Raw genomic sequence first — 24,592 nt, 5'->3', positions numbered from 1 at the left:
TGTAAATATGAACCAAAATATATTAAATCAATAGCATGCAACATCACTGTTCCATATCCTGTCTGACATTATTTTGTCTACCTAAGATTATATGATCTTGGGGACAAAGGAACATATTTTGCTATAGTACATATTTGTAAATGACAGATATAGTTACAACACTATATAAGAGCTGCTTCATGATAATTAAATTAATAATTGTGAGGAAGGGAAACAAAGAAGGGACAGTAATGGCCTCCATATTATCAGTTAATCATTCCAACACACAAAGCTGAATATAAATTTCTTAAGATAATCATTGAAATGCTGAAACAAAGAAAAATGATTTCCAGCTATATTATTCTCTGGCTCTGCATTTTTTCATATTGTATTAATGGAAAAGGCTGAAGTGTTTTACACATCGGAAATCTGACAAAATTACAGCCTTAGCAAAAGGCTACCAAACCATGCATTATTTACAACACAGCACCCTAACAACAATAAATATTAAAACAGAAACAACTTTAAAACAACAAAACAAAATACACCATGCTTCTGACACAATGGAAGCCAAGTTACGGGGCATCACATATAATAGAAAATAGATAATTCTACTCGGTTTGATTCAAACTAGTAATCTATCACAGATTGCTAGTATATAATAATACCCCCTTTATATATTATGATAATTTACCTTCACATTATGTCATTGTAGTAGATTCTCAAGTTCCCTCTAGTTGTTCAGAAAGCACACATTGATAATATATGGTTCTCAGTTTGTTTTTAGAAATACAAACACTAAATCAAAATTAGCATGGTAAAGTCTGAACCTAGAAGGCAATTAGGCCAGTAAGGGGAATCAATAAATGCAAATATGAAGAGCTATCTGTTTAACCAAAGGAATGTTATGTTTCAAAGCTAACAGTTTGTATTCAAATGAATGTTGAGCTTATCAGGAAGGATGTTAAATTATTTTTTCCTCAGAATTTGAGACTATATATTGTGTTAATTCTGAAATGGAAAATATTCGGTAGCTTTTGCAGGAGCATCTCTTCCGAAATGATTTTTCAACAAATAATTTTTCAAAGTGATAGATTATTGTTTGTATCGTCGTGTACGATCCAAGATGATCCTGCAGCAAAGGGCAGGATACAGAGGATCCTAATCTGGTTTTGATATGCATAGAGCAATAGTAGTTAAGAATTTAATGGCAATTAGGAATAAATAATAATTGAGCTTAACTGAAATGTGAATGTTAGGAGATAGAAATTCTAGCCTTGGAACTCCATTCACAATGCTCTAGCAGGATATCATGTGGCAATGGCTAAAATTGGGCAAAGTATTATTACACAAAATTTATTAAATTAAAATTTGCCTATTTGCAAGTTCACAACATTTCCATTCACATTTGCTAAAAATTGAGATGATTTTTTTGAAAACTCATAGCTGGCTCGCCCACATGTGTTTCCTAGAAGCTGAATGATTTCCCTGTAGCTAAATATTAGTGCTGGTTAAAATTTTCCATCATAACTGTTTTTCAATGGAAACTTGGGTTTTTGACTAAACAACGTTTTTTATGAGTAGTATCTGCTTTCCACAGAAAATTTTGACTTCTCATTGAAAAACCAAAAACACACAAACCCAGATGTTTTTGTCCAAAAACCAAAAAATCTGTATCTTTATTTATATCTTCCGTATTCTATATTCTTCTATATCTATATATCTTCTATATCTATATCTCTGTAGAGAATTCTGTATCATCAGAACTACACTCCAGTCATTTATGAGTCTTCTGAGTAGTGACTTTCAATGCCACATTTCTAATTCCAAAGGAAGCATACCCACAGACCCTGCTCGAATTTTTCCTATCCGCTTTTTGTTGTCATTGGCCTCTGCCGTGTCAGTTATACATATGTGCATCTGTACTTTTACTGACGATGAACTTAGGTCACACTCATGTCCATGTGAACATGCACAGATTGAAATAAACACAGCTGCATTTATGTCAATGATATTATATTGAAATATGTCTGATTGCAGTGAAATAAACACAGCTGCATTTATTTCAGTGATTGTACATTCAGATAAGGATATTAGTGATTAGTTCAGGGTAATACATGTGTTCCTTCATACTGGCAATGATATTGCTATTCTTTCTTATTTTTTCCTCTCTTTTTTTTTTTTCCAGGTGGAAAAATTTTGACAGAGCCAGGAGAATGGAAACTGGAAAATTCATCTGAATGCAAGGAACAAATAAAAATCATTCAATGCATGCTCATAAATGCCTGAACCATCTTTGCTCAAATAGCAAACATGGAAAATTTTCAGCCCAAAATTTGAAAGCTTGATGAAATTGTAAGCAACTGAAAAAGAATATTTGAGGTTAGATCCCGAAAATGAATATGCACAGACACAGTTGCATATAGTTCCATATGCAGGATCTAGACCTCAGAATGGTAATGTTTCTGCAACTTCAACTATACGCATGTCTCTCCTCTCACCTAACCACCCCACCACATTATAATTCTGTATTAATACTACTACATTAATTGTTCTCACATTAATATCAGCTCCATAAATCATTAACATGGATTTCCCAGAACTTGAGATATTTGAGTAAGGCCATATCTGTTAGCAGGTATCACTTAAGCACTAAGCATCCAGACTGGTTTTTGTAAAAATGTCTTCCACACTGTATCCTGTTTAGATATATAAAAGGTTAACATTAGTTCCATTTACAATGCTGACCTAGCAAGAAAGAAATTAATTTGGCATTACAGCAGCAACATCAATTTCCCATGTAACTTTAGTAATGCATTTACTGGAAAGAGATTAATATCAATTCCATAAATCATTCACATGCATTTTCCGGAGTTTGAGACATCTGAGTAATGTCATATATGTTAGCTGATATCACTGTGTGCATACTACATCCATTAATCTATGCCTCGGGACATACAGTAGTTGTCATTAAAAAATATAAAACTTTTAAAAAATCAATCTTGCTGTTCTTAATTTTTGTGACTTCTAACTTGCAGTAGGTTCAAATGTATTTCTACTCTTGATAGAGTAACACTGATCTGCACTGGCAACCTACGTTTTCAGAAAAAGGAAACATTTCTTAAATTATTCCGACTAGTAGCAACAACCATTTAATCTCTACATTTGAAGTACAGCACCAGCAACCCCAATATCTAAAACAAAGACTATGTCTACACTTATGGCAGCATGTAGAGTACTGCATGTCCCTTAGCATGGGTATACATAACAATGGAGAAATAAGACAAAGACAAAACCTTAGGGTATATACCAGGGGCGGGCAAACTTTTTGGCCAGAGGGCCGCATCGGGTTTCTGAAATTGTATGGAGGGTCAGTTAGGGAAGGCTGTGCCTCCCCAAACAGCCAAGCATGGCCCAGCCCCAGGCCCCCACCCCCTATCCAACCCCCCTGCTTCTCGCCCCCTGACGGCCCGCTCGGGACTCCTGCTCCATCCAACCCCCGCTGTTCCCTGACGGCCCCCCAGGCACCCCTGCCCTATTCACCCCCCCCCGCTCTCGCTCCCCTGCCCCCTTAGCACGCTGCCTGGAGCATCGGTGGCTGGCAGCACAGCTGCAACAGGACAGGCAGCCACACCATGCAGCACAGAGCACCTGGTCAGGCCAGGCTCTGCAGCCACGCCGCCCAGGGCATTGTGCGGGCGGTGCAGAGAGGTAAGGCTGCGGGGGGAGGGGAACAGCAGGGGAGGGGCCGGGGGTGAGCCTCCCGGGCCAGGAGCTCAGGTGCTGGGCAGGACAGGCCGGATGTGGCCCGCAGGCCGTAGCTTGCCCACCTCTGGTATATACCCTACATGGCTCTTTAGACACCCAAGCACTGCCTCCCACATTTACACTATTATTAGCAGTGAAATATCCTGCTGCCTCCCCACTGCAAAGTCTTTCCCTGCCCCAGGGAGCTGCTGGAGCCTTTCCCAGTTCCCCCTCTGCAAACCCTCCCACCATAAACTTTCACTGCCGTGTGTAGTGACAAATCACATTGTGGACACAGCTTGCTTTTCACTGTTGTGTACAGTTACACGTACCCTACATGCTGCAAGCCAGTCTAGACAAGGCCAAAGTTACAGACTAACACGGCTGTTACTCTGAAACCTTTAATAAACCAGTACACCTTGATGGTACAAAAGTAAACTGCAGCCAGACATCATTTTCAGAAATATACAAAGGAACTTTTACTACATTTTATGCAGTTTATATGAATATTTTCATAAAAATGAAGGCCCAAAACCATTATCTCTTAAAGTGATTATTGTCAGCTAGCCAATGATACATATAGATGCTACTTACTAAAAGAGAGGAAATCTGGGCTGGGAATTGGTTTCTGCTCCAAAAGGCAGCTTGGAATAGTAATAATGGTGTTTAAAATACAGCTGATGGAGAACAACTTTAATAGGTATCAGACAGATGGTGGTTTTTCACTTTTTTATCACTATGAATGTGCCTTTGTGATCTTTGCTGTTTTGTTTTATCTCTATCTTAGGACATGATTCTACTATTATTGAAATCAATGGGAGTTTTGCCATTCACTTAAATGGGAGCAGAACCTGAAATCTTAGTGCTTTACAGGCATGGGATCACATTGCAACAGGACGCTAGTTATAAAGGTTTCAGAGTAGCAGCAGTGTTAGTCTGTGTTCGCAAAAAGAAAAGGAGTACTTGTGGCACCTTAGAGACTAACAAATTCACTTTGAAAGCGAAGTGAGCTTTAGCTCACGAAAGCTTATGCGCAAATAAATTTGTTAGTCTCTAAGGTGCCACAAGTATTCCTTTTCTTTTTAGTTACAAAGGGAATCCCAATTTTTGTCTGCTGTGGATTCAGTATCTCTTTGAGCATTATGCTAGCATTATAGCCTTCTGTATGATGTGCCTGATTTTAGTTTTTAGATTTAAATGTTTGTATAAGTAGAAGACCTTAATTTCAGAAAATATTTTGACAATATATGAGACCCACAATAACATGTGCTTTACAAGTTCACTATCCCAAAGAGAGTTATAGGTTGACATCTAACTTTGAAACAACAGAGGGTCAGATAATTAGAGCCCTGCAAATCCACGGATATCCACGGACCATTTTTGCGGATTACAGCTCAGATGCGCATGCAAATTTTGTATTCATGCAGGGCGCTGCAGCACACGCTCACCTAAACAGAGCGGCTGTCACCCAGCCGTCGGGCTCCAGCTCAGCTCTCTGAATCACACAGCCGGGGGCTGCAATATGGGGCAACAGCCCACTGGGCATTCTGGGAGTTGTAGTCCGCAGCTTGCTCGGACAGCCGAGGTAAACTACAATTCCCAGAAGGAAATGAGCCAAGTGCCATTTTGAAAGAGGTGTGGTTGTACTTTAAAGTAGCGGATGGCAACGGCGGACCCTGTGAAGAGAGTAGTTGTCTGCACGGTCTGTCCCGGCTGGGTCTGCGCGCCTTAGAGCCGCCGCAGCTGTGTAGGGGTGTCTGAGCCCCCCACTGGGCGGGCAGCGCTGCATATGAGGGCCCAGGATTGTAGCCTCCCTGCCCGGAGCGGGGAAGGAGATACAGAAGGGCAGGGGCAGAGCAGGCGGTGGGACAGGAGGTCTCTGATGAGAAGTGGGGGATGGTTGGGGGTCGCAGGCTTGGCACAGTCCTGCATCGCTGCTGCGCAGTGACCTGTGGAGCTGTTAGTAGAGCCCTGCAAATCCACGGATATTTGCAAATATCCAAAGCTGCGGATGCAGATATCCATGGACAATTTTTGCGGATCGCGGAGCGGATGCGGATACAAATTTTTGTATCTCCGCAGTGTTCTACAGATAATGTCATCAATTTTAAGCAGAAATCTCCCCTGATAACAATGGGGATTTCTGTGTAAAAAACAGAGGTAAGGTGCAGCCTAGAAACAACTGCTTGACCATAATCTTGCTCAACATGGTAGACAGGAAATTAGAATAATTTTTAAAAAGGCAAAGTATTGGGGAAATGGTCAATAATCAGAGGCAGAAAAATATTTCCAAAGGAGCTTTCCATTATACTATGCACAACTTAGATGATAAGATTGATGCTCAAGAAGATAATAAAAATCTTCTTTTTAACAGTTATTCAGTTGAAGGTTTAAGATTTTGATAGGTTTTGGCTGGATTCCAGCAAATCTAGTAAATATATTTTCCTTTTAGATTCAAGGAAAGCTTATTTATTTTTAACATATATTTTTAGAGATCTTTTTATTCTATTGTATATGATCAATACTTCCCTCATTACTATTCAGCCTACAAGAACTATTTCATCTCCATGCAGGAAAAAAGACATACCTGCTTCCAACACTTGTTTGTGTAGTATTCTCAGTACCTACTATGGTAAAGCTCAAAGGCCAAATTAAGATGGGTGTAAGTGGATCACTCATGCCAATGCAGTTGCAACCATTTACAACAGGTCTGACTTTCTCCCCAAAAAGTGTTTTATATGTTAACTTATTTTTGAACTATAGACGGGTATTATTTAAAAGTTTAACAGAATTAAGTAAATATAATGAAGTGGATCACTTGATACAAAATAGATTATAACTTGCTCCAGCTGATTGATATCATTTTCACTTCATCTTCACTGCACTTTTTATCAACTTGTTAATGCAAAATATATCTGAATATATACACTTGTCCTGTAGAACAAGAAAAGACTCACCCAGTATTTGTCAGTAATTTATACAATAAGGTCGTGGTACACCAATCAATGCAATAAAAATCATATTTACAGTAATTAAAGGTTGAATCTGAAATTTTACAAAACTTTGGTTAATTATGACCTCTTGAACACAGACCACAACAAACAACCTACCCAGTCATAACATTTTTGCTATAAAAGAGGATGGAAGATTTAATGACTCTTGGCAGAGTTCCACATTCTGGTTTAAATAAGAGTAAAAGCAGAGAGCAGCTTTATTTTTAATTTCAAGAAACATAATACATTTTTAACACTTAAACAGCATAACAGGAGACTAACACGCACAAATACACATTTTTAAAAAGCTTGTGAAAAGTCCATGTATTTAACATTGTGAATGTTTTTGCATCAGAGATACATATCCCTCCGTGGGACAACTTCATTCTTTCAGTTGTCAAAAATGAACATAAAAGGAAAAAAATACTTCACAGCCAATTTTAACACTGTTGTTCGTGGAAATCAATTATGATTTAGCGGGGACTGCGGCAGGTATATTAGATACAGCTATGTCAAAATAATAGAAAGTCCAGACATGGAGGCCAAAATTTCTAAAAGTAGATGCGTAGGGTTAGGCTTCCGACATCCATATTTGATTACCTACACTACAGGCCTGTTTTTCAAAAGTTACACTAATAATAATGGGGGATTTCAACTAACTCTGTATTGACTGGATACGTGCACCCCCAGGATGGGATGCAGAGATAAAGTTTCTAGACACCATAAATGACTGCTTCATGAGCAGCTAGTCCTGGAACCCACAAGGGGAGAAGCAATTCTTAATTTAGTCCTAAATGGAGCATGGGATCTGCTCCAAGAGGTGAATATAACTGAACTGCTTGCTAATAGCCACCATAATATAATTAAATTTAACATCCTTGTGAGAGGAGAAAAAACCAAAGAATCTCACCACAGTAGCATTTAACTTCAGAAAGGGGAACGACACAAAAATGAGGAAGCTAGTTAAACGTAAATTAAAAGATACAGTCACAAAAGTGAAATGCCTGCAAACTGCATGGAAATTTAAGAACACCATAATAGAGGCTCAAATTAAATGTAGGTTTCAGAGTAGCAGCCATGTTAGTCTGTATTCGAAAAAAGAAAAGGAATACTAGTGGCACCTTAGAGACTAACCAATTTATTTGAGCATAAGCTTTCGTGAGCTACAGCTCACTTCATCGGATGCAGCTCAAATAAATTGGTTAGTCTCTAAGGTGCCACTAGTACTCCTTTTCTTTTTGTGAAATTAAATGTAAATACCCCAAATTAAAAAACATCATAAGAGGACCAAAAAAGTGGCACCATGGCTAAATAACAAAGTGGAAGAAGTGGCTAGCGGCAAAAAGTCATCCTTTAAAAACTGGAAGTTAAATCCTACTGAAGAAAATAGAAAGGAGCATAAACTCTGGCAAGTCACGTGTAAAAGTATAATTAGTCAGATCAAAAAAGAATTTGAAGAGCAACTAGCCAAAGACTCAAAAATTAACAGCAAAAAAAAAACCATTTCAGGTACATCAGAAGCAGGACTCCTGCCAATCAGTGGGACCACTGTACAATCGAGGTGATAAAGTAGCACTCAAAAAAGATAAGACCATTCTGAAGGAGCTAAATTAATTCTTTGCATCAGTCTTCACTGCAGAGGATGTGAGGAAGGTTCCCGCACCTGAGTCATTCTTTTTAGATGACAAATCTGAGGAAGTGTCCCAGAACAACATGTCAATAGAGGTGGTTTTGGAACAAATTGATGAATTCAACAGTAATAAGTCACCAGGACCAGATCGTATTCACCTCAGAGTTCTGAAGGAACTCAAATACAAAATGGCAGAACTGAAATGTAACCTATCATTTAAATCAGTTTGTGTACCATATGACTGGAGGATAGTTAATGTGACACCAATTTTTTAAAAAGTCTCCAGCTGCAATCCTGGCAATTGCAGGCCAGTAAGCCTAACTTCAGTATCAGGAAAATTGGTTGAAAATAGAACAGAATTATTAGACACATAGATGAACATGATTTGTTGAGGAAGAGTCAACACTGCTTTTGTAAAGGAAAATCATGCCTCACCAATCTATTGGAATTCTTTGAGGAAGTCAACAGGTATGTGGACGGGGTGATCCAGTGGATATAGTGTGCTTCAATTTTCAAAAATCTTTGAGTAGATCCCTCCCATAGACTCTTCAGTAAAATAAGCAGTCAACAGGGGATGATCACTTGATGACTGCCTGTTCTGCTCATTCCCTCTGAAGCACCTGGCACTGGTCACTATCAGAAGACAGGCTACTAGGCTAGATGGACCATTGGTCTGACCCAGTATGGCTGTTCTTATAAGCACAACTTTGCATCAGTGCAGCCCATCTGCATTAGGAATTTGCACCTGTGTAATTAAATGGACAACCAATGACAATTTTTTAATGTGGACAAGGACAAACTTTATTAACAAATAGGAAGACAACTATACAAGAACATTCTCTAATTTGCTATGGCCTTGCCTACACTAAAGGGAAAAGTCGATCTAAGCTACGCAATTTGAGTTACGTGAACAGCATAACTCAAATCGACGTAGCTTAGATCTACTTACTGCGGGGTCCACACTACTCCCTTTACACTTCTCGATCAGGTGGAGTACAGGAGTCGATGAGAGAGCGATTGGCGGGCCAATGCATTGATCACCGCAGCATCAATCCTCTGGTAAGTGTAGACAAGCCCTATATCTACAGAAAAACCACTAGGGTAGCTCTGTTACTCATTAGGATGATAAGAATTACCATATTGAATCAGATCAGTGATTTATCTAGTCTCTGACACTGGCCAATGTAGCTTCTTCATATGAAAGTGCAAGAAAACCTGTAGTAGGCAGAATGACCTGCCCCCAGGGGAAAATTCCTCTGAACCACGACAAGTTGGAGGTTGGCTTATGCCCTGAACAATGATGGTTTATATCTCTGCTAGACTTTTTTTTTTTTTTTTATATTTACTGTTAGACCTCTGGATATTCTTGTTATCCATATAAAAGTCTGAACATTTTAAATTCTGCTAACCTCTTTGCCTCAATGATATCTTGTAGCAATGGGTTCCATACTCTAATTATGCATTGCGTATAAAAGTATTCCCCTTTATTATTTCAATTTTATTGACTGTCCCTTTGAAATGTATTATGAGAAAGTGTGAAGAGAAGTTCCCACCCTTCCTTTAATATACTATTAATCTTTTTGTGTACTTTTATCATGCCCCCTTACTAAACTCTTCACTAAAATGAACAGTGCAGATCTTTTCAATCTTTTTTATATGAGAGTTTTTCCATGCCCCTAATCATTCTCATCCAAATCAAGCTGAGCTGCTAAGATCTCACACACTGTCCTTAACACAGGGATAGATTTACTACGTTGCAAGGAAACCACAAGGTACTGAATTCAGAAAGTCCAAAATATTTGTTTTTCCATAATTAAGCTACTACACAGAATGTATTTGATGCTGTGAAGATAGTGAAATAAAGAAATTCCTTTCCAATTTATTTCTACCAAAGATTTCCTACAAAGATTCAGACTGACTAGAAGAGGTGCAAACACTTCTAAAAACATATCACCAAAGTCCAAACAGGTTGTCCTGCCAAAGCACATTGATTAAAATGGATATGATACTAACCATGCACAAATTCATTTTCAAGTGTTTATTATAAAGGGCCAGATTTTTAAACTGTCCTTCAGTTTTATCACCAACATGATTTGCATCTAAATTTTACCTGTACTTTCATGTAACGGGCACTGCAAATACAGAAGCCTAGTTAAGGGGGTGATAGAAAATTTGGTCCCAAATATCCACAGTTTCTTTGCAAAGTATTTAGGCCTACATTTTCAAATTCAGGTGCCTAAAATTAGGCACCTAAATCCACATTTAATTATCTAAATAACTGAAATGTTTTCCAAAATTTCCCCTACAATTTTTGTATGTGTGGGAGACATATAAGAGGAGAAACCAGACATTATAATGTAGTTAACAATACCACACTAACAGAAGATGGTACATATAATCCATTGTAACGGATTTTTCCCCTCTCTAATCTGGTATTTTACTGAGGCCAGAAGGTGCTTCTGTGCAGGAATCTCAATTGGCATTATTCACTTTAGCAAGGAATTAGCTGACCAGCTACTGACACCAACTGGTGGTGGGACTGTGGTATTAAACCTTCAGTGGAGTAAAAACAAGAGTTTGAACTGTTAAATGTACTTAATGTCTGACTCCAATCTGGAGATGACTAAAGTGAGAAAGTGTATTTCGTTATGAAGCCTTGATAATAGAGAGATTCTCAGGCAGCTCAAAGAGGATTGCTCTGTATAGAACACTGGATGTCTTAGGAATCACTGCTTATATAATCTGAAGGCATTGGAGAGCACCATAACCATAGTATACTGATTTTCCTAGAAAGAGGTAACGAGAGAAATTACATCTGAAAGGGCTAGCAGCATTTCCTGTTCGGATTACACCTCATAGGCTATGGGGTTCTCTCCTTTCTATATACTATCTTTTGTGTGCAGAGTTGATAAATGCAAGTTTTCAAATCCTAGAAGGAGCATGTCAGCATTGGACCTGAGGTGGGAAAATAATCGTTATGGGAATACTCTGTCCACATAGATTTTCCTGGTTGAGGAGGTAACTTGTTTCTCCTTCTGTACTAAGGGATTTGGTTCAGTCTGAAAGAAGGTTTATGCACCTCTCTCTCTGGAAATCTCATCTCACATCCATTAGCCATAGGCCAAGAGAGCTTCAGGGTGGGAGACCACAGCAATGAACACGTTTTTTTTATTTTTTGCATTCTTCCTCTGGGCTTCCTGCTTTTCCTTTAGCTTATCTTGCATCCTGATCTATGCAAGGGAGTGGCTGCTAAAATTGGTCTGTTAATCATATCCATGCTGATGAAGGATTGCACCTATGTTTCTCATTCTGCCAGATGCCTGGGTCGAAGCAGGAGGCAAAAAGGTGTCCAAGTGGGACTGGTACCCTTCTCTTGGATCTTGCATAGAGGCCTTCTCTTGTGATGACAGAGAGGAAGACTGAAGTGAAATCTACTTGATTCTTGACACTGAATCCTCTTCAGAGTAGTCTGAATAAGCAGATCAGTCCCAAAATTGTGAAAATGAATGGGAAGTCAGGTTTTCGGTATTGACTGGACATTATGCTTTCAGCCACTTCTGAGAGAAAAAATTAAGGAACTTGCAACTGCTGTCTCTAAGATCAAGAATAGGAAACTGAGACCCAAAGGCAGGAAGGCAAAGCCAGCAAGAAAAAAAAGGAGCCTGCAGACATTAATTAGCTTGGCTGTCTACTATGATGAATAATGGAGAGAGCAACCCAAACACTATGGAGCAGTGTCTTGGCACAGAACTCGAACCAGTGAATCAGAAGCCACACACCCTTCCAGTGTGGCCTCCGGATCCATGCTGATCTTTGAAATAATTTAAACTCCAACCATAAAATGCCTGAAATATGTATTCCTGGGTCGCATTGAAGAGGTCAGGTACACACTCCAAGTTACCTTGAAGAACATTTATACATCAAAGTCCTGTCTTGATACAATCAGAAAGATATTGTTGATACAGTGAGAGCAAACCCATCCTTTCCCCAGGAGTCATGTGCCTCTGATAGGCTCCCAACCTTTACTGGCCCAGACAGGTGAAGGATGAACATGGTAGAACATCATACTGCTGATAATCCACTGGACCAGCTGTGGATTGATATTTTGATCTATTAATGGAGGGCAGAAAAGAGAAACTACAATTAATCTAAATAGTCTTTTTCATCTAACCTGTAGGATTTCAAAAGTGAGTTATTTTATTTTAGCTGATCATATGCACAGATAACCACACTATTGTTTCCACCTGAAATTACTGCACTGGCTTCCAATGAAACTGGTATCCCCCTAAAATTATCTTATGTTACTTAACAAACAATAGTAAAATCGCACCAGAAAAATCTGTATTCTCACTGGGCTATAGCTATGGTAATACCGTGGGCACACTTAAAAAAAATGTCTAGTGGTTTGCGAGATACTACTACTACTAGAGAAAGGATGGCAGAGCGGTTAGCATACTAGCCTGGGCTGTCGGAGACCCAGCTTCAGTTTCTGCTTTATCACTGACACCTTTGTCATCTTGGACAAGTAATTTAGTCTCTCTGTCCTCAGTTCCCTATTTTTTAAAAATGAGATGATAGCAATTCCCTACTACAGAGGTGTGTTATGAGGTGTCACTGGAGTTCCTACACCATGGCACCCTCTAGCTCTTGGCCAGGAACAATCTCTCACCTAGTTATCTCATCTGCAGTCTCACCAGTCCAGTTATAACAGGCTGAGCCCTCCAGATGAACCCTGGATAGTCTGACCCTTCCAGGGGTGTCAGAAAACACAACAAAACAAACAGATTGCCCCTGGGTATGCTAAAGCTCACATCCTTCAAAGAGGCTTTGAATCAACTGTGGCCCCAGCTGTAAGGCCCCAGAACCCAAGCCTGTGGAGCTACCAGGCTCTAGAACCCAAGCCTGTGGAGCTACCAGGAAGCTCACACCTCCAGTTTGCCACCCAGTGGCAGCTGTAACTAGTTTGCACTCCACTTCCCATGACCCACTGTGGACACAGACCACGCAAAGTTCCACCTCAAGGGTTTCACAGACAGCAGCATCATGGCTCCAGATTGGCTCCCTGCCCTGTATAAGCCTCAGGGGCATTCCAGGTAGTGTCCAGGCAACAGTGCAGATCTCCTGTAGCTGCCATGACCTTTCATGCTCCTTGCTCCTGAATTCCTGGCTTTGACCTTGGCTTGATTTGGACTTCGCCTCCTGACTCGGACCCTAAAACCTCACTCAGACTCTGACCATTGATATTGACCTGGTCTGGAACTCGATTACAAACTCCTCAGCTACTCCAGCCTCAGGTTTGTCCTTGCTCTGACCCTTGGTCCTCACTGCCCTTGTTGGGATCCTGACACCAGCCAGGGTCACTAGTTAACAAGGACAATCCTATCTCAAGAGGGAAAGTGTCAGGCCCTCCTTTCTCCAGGGTAGGGGCTACCAGTCAGTGGTTGACTGAAAGGTTCTGGCCCTGGCCTTAGGTCAGCTCTTGTTCTGGGAGCTGCAGACTGGGGATCTGCTCTCCTCCCTGATCTGCCACCAATTGAGCGGAGTTTTCCTCTTTTAAGCTCCTCCTTCGAAGTCTGACATCTCTCACTGGTGAAATGAGGGGAGGGAGATGTGACCCTTGATGAGGAGGTTGGAAACTGGGTTGGGTAAATACATTATGATGCCAACATCATAACACTGTACAAAAACAAAAGGAGACTAGAGTGATTGCAACAGCTATAGAGGAATTTCTCTCCTTAGTGTTACTGGCAAGGCATTCACATGAGTCATTCTTAAAAGCCTACAAGTTCTTGCTGAATGTATATATCCAGCAAATCAGTTCAGCTTCCCTGTCAGTACATCAGCTATCAAGGTAGTCTTCACACTACGGGAACTTCAAGAAAAGTGTCAAGAACAAGGACCTCTCTCTACGTGGCCATCATAGATGTCACAAAGGCTTTTGACTTGGTCTGCAGAAAGGGCATTTTCCAGGTGCTAGAGAACTGGTTGTCCTCCACTCTTCCTCAGTCTGATTTGATCCTTCTGTGACAGTATGAAGGCAACAGTCCAGTGGGATGATGATCAGTCTGACAGTGGTGTCAATCAGGAATGTGTTTTGACACCAATCCTCTTTGGTATATTCTTTTCTCTGCTACTTCATCTTGCTTTCTCATCTAACACCAAAGGTATATGCCTCCATGCAAGATCAATGGAAAACGTTTCAACACTGCATATCTAAGAGCAAAAAGCAGCATCAAAATCTGCTGATGAGAACTTCTTTTCACTGACAACACAGTACTTGTTGCACACAGTGAAAAAGAAATCCAGCAACTTTGCAATAGCTTTGTGCTGGCTTGTGATAAATCTGGATTAATCATTAGTCTAAAGAAGACAATGATTACAGCACCTGGTGTGTTTGTCTGCACCAGAAGTTTCAACAGCTAATATCTTGCTAGAAGTAGTGCACAAGTTCCACTATCTGGGATCAATTATATCAGATAACTTAGCTGTAGATGACAAGCTTAATTCTCACATCACAAAGGCAGCGACCGCATTTGGCCAATAGTCCAAACATGTATGAGATAACAGGAACCTATCACTGAACATCAAGATATGGGTCTACCAGACTTGCATTCTGAGCACATTACTGTATGTTGGCATCACCTAGACACCTAGACCTCCTACAGCAGGCATGAGAGGAGGCTAGACACCATCCACACCCACTATCTTTGCTGATTTCTAAATATCAAATGGGAAAGCCAAAATTCCTGACTCTTCAAGTATTTGAGAAAGCAAAAATGCCAAGTCTAATTACTATTCTCAAAACAGCCAACATTTCTGTTGGCTTGGCTATCTGCACTAGATGGATGAACGATGCATTCCAAAGGATCTCTTGTATAAAGAGCTTGCAGATGCTTCAAGGCCAGTAGGCTGACTTAGGCTCAGGTTTAAGAATATTTGAAAGAGGGACATCCAAACTTATAACATCAACTCTGCAGTCTGGGAGACACTGCTAGCAATAGGCTACACTGGTGTGCTATGGTGGCCAGAGAGTCCAAGAGTCTGAAAAGAGGTGGTTGAGAGAGAGAAAAGAGTAAGAGGAAAGCACAGCAGGCCTCAAGCGATAGCAATGCACTGGCTTCATCCTCTGGACCTGTGCCCTATGTCTGCACTATTTGTTGCAAGGACTGCTGCTTGAGAATTGGACTTTTTAGCCACTGACAATACTATGGTAACTGAACTGCTTTGCTGCTTACACCATAGCTTTTCGAGATGGACAGATGCTTATTGCTGTTACCAACTTCATTAAAGATTGTGAGATACTCAGACACTGTGGTGACTGATGCCATAAAAGTATCTAAAATAGTTCTGGTATTCACTGATTAAGTAAATACAACTCACAGCAAGAGAATCTATCAAATAGAAGAAACTTTAAGCTCCTGGAGGCTGGAGTTTTTTTTTCTTGAATTGTATTAAAAATGTCACTATACCTCTACTAATTATAATGCCAACACATATTTGTCACCATTATTTAGTACAAAAAATGAAAAACATTCTAAAAATGAAAGCAAAATAAGTAATATTTCAGCTACGTGTGCTTAACTTTCTCTGTCTACAGGTCTGATGTCCTTTTCCTGTTCTGGAAAGACTTCTGATCTCTTCTCCCTAATTCTGTAGTATAATATGAACTGCTTTTTGCAATATTACTTTGCGTTTATTATCTAATAAAATATTTACTAGATCCTTCATATCTTGTAACCAACAGACCTATAGTATTTTTAAGGGAGCTGGGAATCTCAGGTTTCAATAAAATGCCTTTATTTAATAATATCAACAACATAATGGGTAAAACAGGCTTCAGTCTCAGTGGAAACCCCTTAATTCTATCTGTCTCTATATCTTTCCTTAGTGTACCTCCTGTTACATACCTGCTGGGTCCACAATTAATACCACAGGACCATTTTCAAATCAATAAGAATTTTATAGTATTTACTACACAGCGGATAGGAAATCCCAAGAGGATGAATTGCATTGAACTATTACCTCTACTAAAGTGGCACCCAAGGTTCTTACATGCTATTGCACCACACGTTGCATTTTAATGGTTAACTAATGGTGTTGCATTGCTAGAAGGGAGCAGAAAATTTTACCACTATCAATAATCATCTGAAGTATCCTATAATTCATCTATCATCTGCCTTTTATAAAATTGTCAAAATCCATACATTAAGTATGAAAGCTGCCACCTCTTGCAAGGAATTAAATTTTTTTAAAGTTTAAGAATAACTAATTCCAATTTCTAAAGAGTGGAATTAAACACATCTAATTATCAACATTTTAACTTCATAGAACAGGGTACTATTGATCCTTTTCATTCCACAGTAATTTAACGAATTTCTCAGCTTATACCAATTAGTTTAATAAATTATACTGCCATTTTCTGATTCTAGAATCATAAACTTATAACAATGATCAAACAACAGTTTATATATTCTAAAGACACATACTCTAAATTTATTGAATATAGTATTTAAGCACTTTCTGAGCCTTCATAGGCATAGTTTTAAAAAAAAGAAAGATATTCTATATTATCCACTGCAACATTTACGCTTTTTATATAATTTTAATCAATGGATTTAAATAATTCAATTTAATATTTATCTAAAAACTGGCAGCCAGTATTCCACCCAGAGGGACCTAATTCTTCATAAAAAGCTTATTTTAGGAGACACTAGTAGTTTTGGCATTACCAGCACCTCTCACATAAACCATGCTGGAAACCATAGCTTAGCCTGCCAAATGCCTTTTGTACATATGGTGTTTAACAGTGCTGTGTGTGTCTGTAAGCTAGTAATAACAGATTTAAGCTAAAATTTGGAGTCTTATGCATACATGTAACACAAAATTTTAAAATACATTATGTAATATATATATACACATGAACCGAGTTAAAATTCATCTTTAACACCCTAAATATAACATTTGTAAAAATAATTTGCCTTTCAATTTGCAGTACATTCCCTGCACCCATTGACGTTAACGGCACAGCTTCCATTAATTTGAATAGTTCAGGATAAGGCCATTAGAGCCCTAAATAAGACTTAAATTTAAAGAAATTTAGTCAGGTGAAATGGGGTCAAAACTTTTAAGTTATAAAACCTAAGATCAGATAAATAAATATTCCCCTGTAAAATTATGCAACCCAAACTTTGCAATATGTGCTTGTGCATGTGAACCTGGAAGTGAAATTGACAAGACATCTTTAATTAAAAAAGCAGTTTAATTTTAATCTAAAAGTGTTTCATTCCAAACCATTTGAAAGAATAAAAGTCAAATATATAGGAAGGTTGTGGAGTCTTCAGCACCGGAGATTTTTAAGAGCAGATTAGACAAACACCTGTGAGGGATGGTTCAGATAATACTTAGCCCTGACATGAGTGCAGGGGACTAGACTAGATTACCTCTCGAGGTCCATTCCAGTCCTACGAGTCTATGTACTTCCATGCTGCAACAAAGATTTCAGCAAAATCATGCTCACCTTGGGCCTGATGCAAATGTCACTGAAGACAATGAGAAAATTTTCATTGAATTCTGTGGACTCTGAATGAGGTCTCTTCGTTAGATGAATACTCCCATTAACTTCATTGAACAATCCCACTGAAGTCAATGGGACTATTCACATTAGTAAATGAAGTTATATTTGAAACAAATCTTTCACAAATTTAAGATACAATTTATTTTTTCTACAGATGCAGAGTAATATTATAAATATCTGTACACTTTCAGTTCAGTAACATATACAGTAACACTGAGGGAGCTTACCACTTTCAAAACAGGCATCAAATATAAGATGTCCTTTTTTAGGCTGTCCATAGTAACCAGCTGGGAGAACGGCATATTTGCTTACATTCCCTGCTATGATATCATCACTTCCTAGGTCACTACCTGTTACAATAAAAAAAGAAAATAAATATAGGAGTATTAAACAGAAAACAAAACTATTAAAAAAGAGTGAGGGATTTTTTTCCCACAGTGCTTTTGTATTTTCATTAACTGTGCATGTGCACCCATATACATGCACTTTCTTTTTAAAACATATTCCACTAAAATACTTGTTATCCTGATTATGTCATTTATTAAAGTTTCAAATATTAACAGGCCCCACCAAAGAGTACATGTAAATTCCTCCTTTTATAAAATGGCCCAAAGAAATCAACTCTCCTTAAGAAACCAGAATTTCAAACCATACTGTATACTCTAACCCAGTGGTTTTCAAACTTGTTCCGCCGCTTGTGCAGGAAAAGCCCCTGCTGGGCTGGTTTGTTTACCTGCCACGTCCGCAGGTTCGGCCGATCACAGCTCCCAGTGGCCACGGTTCGCTGCTCCAGGCCACTGGGAGCTGCTGGAAGTGGCGGCCAGTACATCCCTCAGCCCGCGCCGCTTCCAGCAGCTCCCATTGGCCTGGAGCAGCGAACCGCGGCCACTGGGAGCTGCGATCGGCCGAACCTGCGGATGCGGCAGGTAAACAAACCAGCCCGGCAGGGGCTTTTCCTGTACAAGTGGCGGAACAAGTTTGGGAACCACTGATCTAACCAATGCCATTGCAGAGTGTTACTGTGAGTGCTCTGGTACACCAGTCCCCTCTAATGTTTGGTAGTATATTAGGTATACTGCACACTTGGGTGCAAGCACTGTAGACATTTTAAGCACTAGGCTCTTGAGGTTCTGGCTTTTGGTAGGTTCACAAAAACTCTCTCACACTTTAAATAAACCAGAGGATTTATTTATTAGAGTTATTACATACAGTGCAAATCCCCAAGAAACAATTTCTTTAAGATACAACACAAAACGAGGTAAACACAACCAACAGCAGCCTCTAAGGGCAGTCCAGTACAAGGGTATGAAGGTGGGGCTCCTTTGGCTTAGTGCCATAGATACTCACTCCAGGCCACCGTTCTCTTAGAAGCAACCATACAGTGGCTTGCAGATGTCTTGACCTGAGTTAAATCTTTTGTCCAGAACCTGTGTCTGGTCCAGGCCTATCCCTATGCTGACCCTACCCTCCACAGCTGTTTGCAGAACATTCGTAAATATCCATGCTATAATGCAGTGTCCAATTTCCTTATAGTCCCCTCTAACAACACTGCCCTTTCCAATGTTGTGATTATGGAGAACTTCACTGGCTGGAGGTTTCACTGGTAACACAATGTCCAGTAAAATGCGTGCAGGTTCATTACAATATGTGTGATATAGTGGGCTAATTTTTACTCTCAATTACGGTGTTGCCAACTCTTATGATTTTATTGCAAGTCTCATGATAGTCAACTTTTTCTTAAAGCCCCAGATCCGGGATTCATGTGATTAGGTGAGAATTTCATGACCCATGATTTTTAAGGCAATCTCATAATTTTATTTTAGGCCTGACTCATGATTTTTGAATTCTCAAAGTTGACACTGTTGTAGTTACCTCAGTACAACCCGACTGATTCCAAAGGGGATGCTACAAATTTTATTGAGAGCTGATTTTGGCCCAGTATGCTCTTTGCAGAAAAATACATGAATGCAACGTTAATATCCAAAATGAACATATTTTAGATAATTAGTTTTTTTCCAAGTGAGCATAACTAAATCACATTGGTGTTAAATTTACACACGTAATCCCACACACATTAAATTAGTACATTCACATTTACAACCAGTATGAGTTTAAAAGTATGTAAGATATATCTGAAACCTGCCTATTGGAGGTAGAGACCCAGGGTACTAGCTCTGGGATCCAGGAAGAGGAGAATGCTGAGGTCCAGACAGCTAAGGGTCATACAGTCCTGAATTGCTGATAAACTGAAGGTTGTGGATAATAGGGTCCATAGGTGTAATCTGCAAGTCATTGGAAGGCCAGAGGGAACTGAAGCCCCATGCAAGACACCCCTCCTTATTTTGAGAGTTCTTTGGGCCCTTCCTGAGAAACTTTACTTTGGAAACTGAAAGGGCAGATTAAGCTCCCATACTCAGCCTTCCTAATGGTGACAGACTGAAACACATAATAGTAAAATTGATGCAACACCAGGACAGAAAATCAATCCTGTGCAAAGCCTGTAAGGGCTGCAAAGGCTCCTTTGATATCTCTTCTTACCCTGATGTCTGCTTGGAAACACAGAACAAGTGGCAGTGTTTGCTCCAATTAGAAATATACTTTACAGTACAAATATTAAATCTGCCTCCTGATACCTTGCCAGACTGAAAGTATAGGATGGCTTCAAGCCTCAGACATATAATGATCCAGATAGACCAGCTTGATTGCCAGTGGATTTTGAAATGTTGGAGAACTTTTTGACATACCAGCTATATTAAAGGTCTGGTTAAGAAATGTATTGATAATATTGTGAAATCCTCTTTGTTCCCATATACACAGGGAACATATATCTTGTCCCCTAAAGCTTGTTTATATAGATATTGTCAATATATAATAGTACTGTTCTCTTCTATTCTGTACCCAATAGAAGGAGAATGTACTCATCTCTTGCTGTTCCCTCCCACACACTTTTTTCCTTTTCTCTTTCTTTTTCTGTATCCATTCTGCCCTAAGTTTCTTCTTGCATTACCGTGTTTCTAAACTCTTAAGACTATGCAATTTTGAATGTTCATTTAAGACAAAACCTGGTTCATCAGCTTCCCCTCTTCTCTACTTTATTCTGATTTTTATTTATTTCCCCATCTACTCTCTCTTTTATTTCTTTTTTCTTCCTTAAATATTGCATTATTGTTCAAAAAAGAAAAAACTTTTTGTATTTTGTATAAAGTGTTATATTATATCACAGTAATAAAATGAATTTTAAGCAGCATATAAAATTATACAAAATACTGTAAGTAGACTTAACAATGGCTGCTGTGAGAACTGTAACTTAATTTTCTGACTTTTGTGCATATTAATGCTTAGCCATAACATATTATTACCAAAGGTTTTTGCATTTGATTTCTTTGGTTTTGTCTTTAAAAAACAAAAAGGGAAAACTGAATATTAAAATAAACACATGAATACGAAGGATGCAAGATTGTTTTATACTATTTCATAAAAAATCAGAGTGGGGAGGGATTATAATTATATACTTTATAATTATTTGTTCACTCTTCTGACATTGGTGCCTCTTTTTTTAGTACTGTTTAGATAACAAATCTTTAACAGAAAAACTATTTTTATATCAGAGAAAACTAAAATAAATAAGTATATCTTTAAATGCACAAGGCACATGATGAAATAATGTGATGATAATATCTTATATCACCCTGATAAATAGGCCTGTTGAGGCTTCTAGAAATAGACTTTTGGTGTGCACTGATTTTTTGACATTTAAATGGGTTATGGGGATGATAAATGTGACATAAAGCACAATTTGTTTTATTTTTATATTGAAAACTATTTCACACAAATGTTACAAGTAATTCATATTGGCCCTGAATGATGAAAACAGCTTATTAATTAAAATTGACCTTTACATACAAAAATGCATTCCACCTCTTGAGCCAAAACACCTTAGCTGAGGTTACAAATTACAGCAACGTATTAGTGACACCGCAGTTAAAGAGTCTGTCAGGCTTTCCATTATAAGCCCATATTTTCAGGGTTTATAAATCCTATATAATATATATATAGAGAGATCCATGCTAACACTTGGCATATAAGTTCCTAGCTAGGGAAGAAATTTTATTTTCTTTGAGGGATATTAAGGGAGCAGAGGAGAAAAAATAGAACTTAAATCTATTTTTCCATTACCATCACTCAAAAAACAAAGATTAATGTTTATAAATGAAATGTTGCATACTATTATTTCTTAACAGAATCTATTTGTATTTACAATTTTTAAAGGGTATTTTTTTAGAATTAATTACTGCCCATAAACATTCTGAGGCATTCAAAACGTTTTTGTGTGTACATAAAATTAGTATATGTACATGGTTTACTTATTATACTCTATCGTACGCAGTAGCACTGTTGATATTATTTTCCTCAAAATCGATAATCCACAGTTAAAAATAAAAGGGTAAACTTTGTTCCACCTCTATATGAGAATAAGAGGAAGTAAGGGAATAAGCATTATGAGGTTGATTAGATCCTGCTTCTTGGGTACAAGTGCAGGAGTGAGAACAGGGGCTGTATTTCTAATATTGCCAGCTGTGAGCAGATGGGCAGGGAGACTGGGGAGCAGATGGAGCTATGGATCCCCCCCCGCCATGTGTTGGCCAACATACACAGGAATCTGCAACTTGTAAAGACCTGATCAAGCATGCTCGCCTCCTCCACTGGAAAAGGGAAGCTATGGCGGAATTGTGCCTCAAAAACTATATTCTCCTCCTGAAGCTGTGAAACTATGTGCTGTCCCATACACAGGACTTTGATAACATTTTAAAATGCTTTTCTGGTTTGATCGATAACCACAGAACTTTGAAAACTCAAGGTGCATTAGCCATTGGTACACTTTGACATACATTACCTTGAATTATTCTCCTAGTGCATAAAACTGCATTTTAGTTTATGTACTAAAACACCATTATACTTAAATCTAGCATGCCTAAACTATATTCCTGTTTATCTCCTCATATCCTTGGATTGTTATGAAGGAGCCAGACCAGTGACCTAAAAGCTTGTACTCTGCACTACTATGTGGCAAACACACGTAGGTTTCTGGTCCTGGTCTCATGCACCATTGATCAGCAGATAGGTTGGAGTGGTGTCACAGTGTTGCTGCAAAAGGTCACTTTCAGGGTATGCTTAGCATTCCTGTTATCAAGATGAAATGCAGTGACTGTTGTTTTGTGGGGTTTTGGCATGAGCATCCATTTCCAGAAATATTCCTCCATGGTGTTGAGGTCCCAATTCAAAGTGAATGTTCACGGTGGCTGCTTGAGTTGCCAGGGCAAGGTCATCTGCACACACAAATTTCCACAACTTCGTTGGCAACATATTGCTCATGTAGACACTGAAGAGCACTGATGAGAGTACTGAGCCTTGTGGCAGTCCACTGTTGAGGATCTGAGATGAACTGACTTTGTCACCCAAGTAGACATGTAGCCACCTATTGCTCAACATTGTTCTTAGCCAACGTAGTGTTTTCAGGCAGGGGACGATTCTTGCAAGCTTCAGCATCAGGCCTTTAATCCAGACCATATCGTAGGCTGATGACAGGTCTACAAAGGCTGCGCCAGTCTTTGATTTCCTCTGGAATTTGGCCTCGATGTGCATTACAAGGGCCAAAACTTGGTCGCAGCAGCTGCACCTAGACCGGAATCCAGCTTGTTCTTCAGGGATCACTGACTCAACGAGAGGACTGATCCTCTGGAGCACGATACGTTCCAGGACTTTCTAGGTCATGCAAGGAGTGATATTGGCTTATAGCTTCCCAGGTCATCGGTCAGCTTGCCCGGTCTGAGTTTGGCAATGACTGTTGTCTCCTGCCAGGCTTTTGGGATGCATCTGGATTCCATGGTTTTGGTGAAGAGTTTCGCCAGCCATTGGAATCACCAGGGGCCTAGATGATGAGGAAATTCTGGTATGGGCCAGAAATAGTCACACTGGACTTGTTCCACTGAGTGCATCCGATGAAGTGAGCTGTAGCTCACGAAAGCTTATGCTCAAATAAATTTGTTAGTCTCTAAGGTGCCACAAGTACTCCTTTTCTTTTTACTGGACTTGTTGATATCCAACTGAACACTGCAATGTGGTGCATCACTGGAACCCTCAAGTTGATTCCAACACCTTGGCTTTCAGTGCTGTCACACATTGCTCCTCCATCCATTCACCACGATGCCTCAACCCTTCAGGAATTCCAGCGGATCCTGGAAAACAAACATCTTCCCATCTACCAGGTCCTTAATGTCCCTCACCATTGCTTGAAGTCGCATTAGGCCTTTTGGACCCATGCGTTTAACCTTTGCCAATGCAATTTCAGCTCTGATGAAGCTTGAAAAGCCGAATGGAGTTCACAAGAAGTCACAAACGCACGGCTTGTGAAAGACGCAGCTCAGAAGATCCCTGGCTTTGATCTCTCGTGAAGCTCATGGGCAACCCTATACTGCTTCCACATAAATCATGACAGATTTAGATACTTGCTGCACAACTGGAAAATTAGACTCTCCAGTGGGTGACTGTGGTCACCCAGATTAAACCCAATTATCTGGTTTAACCATCTTAATGTAAAATTATAGTTGTTCCTTTACATCGACATCAGCCATACGAAGAAGGAGGTCAGCAGATGGAGGAAGAAAGTTG

General features: G+C 39.3%; 1 protein-coding gene across 2 annotated transcripts in view; it reads right to left on the bottom strand.

Moving 5' to 3' along the window:
• The window catches only part of LOC102939366 (AGBL carboxypeptidase 4), a 1,380,179-nt gene that overhangs the window by 1,330,751 nt on the left and 24,836 nt on the right, over nt 1-24,592 (bottom strand). For both annotated transcript variants that reach the window (XM_007062150.3, XM_043552774.1), the window contains exon 2: nt 18,151-18,273. In XM_007062150.3, coding sequence (XP_007062212.1) covers nt 18,151-18,273 — 123 coding nt within the window. The remainder of the gene's footprint in view (nt 1-18,150; nt 18,274-24,592) is intronic.

The sequence above is a fragment of the Chelonia mydas genome, chromosome 8 (genome assembly GCF_015237465.2).
Source record: "Chelonia mydas isolate rCheMyd1 chromosome 8, rCheMyd1.pri.v2, whole genome shotgun sequence".
In the NCBI taxonomy this organism is placed as follows: domain Eukaryota; kingdom Metazoa; phylum Chordata; order Testudines; family Cheloniidae; genus Chelonia; species Chelonia mydas.
The sequence above is the reverse complement of the archived record's forward strand: the minus strand, read 5'-3'. Positions and strand labels throughout refer to the sequence as shown.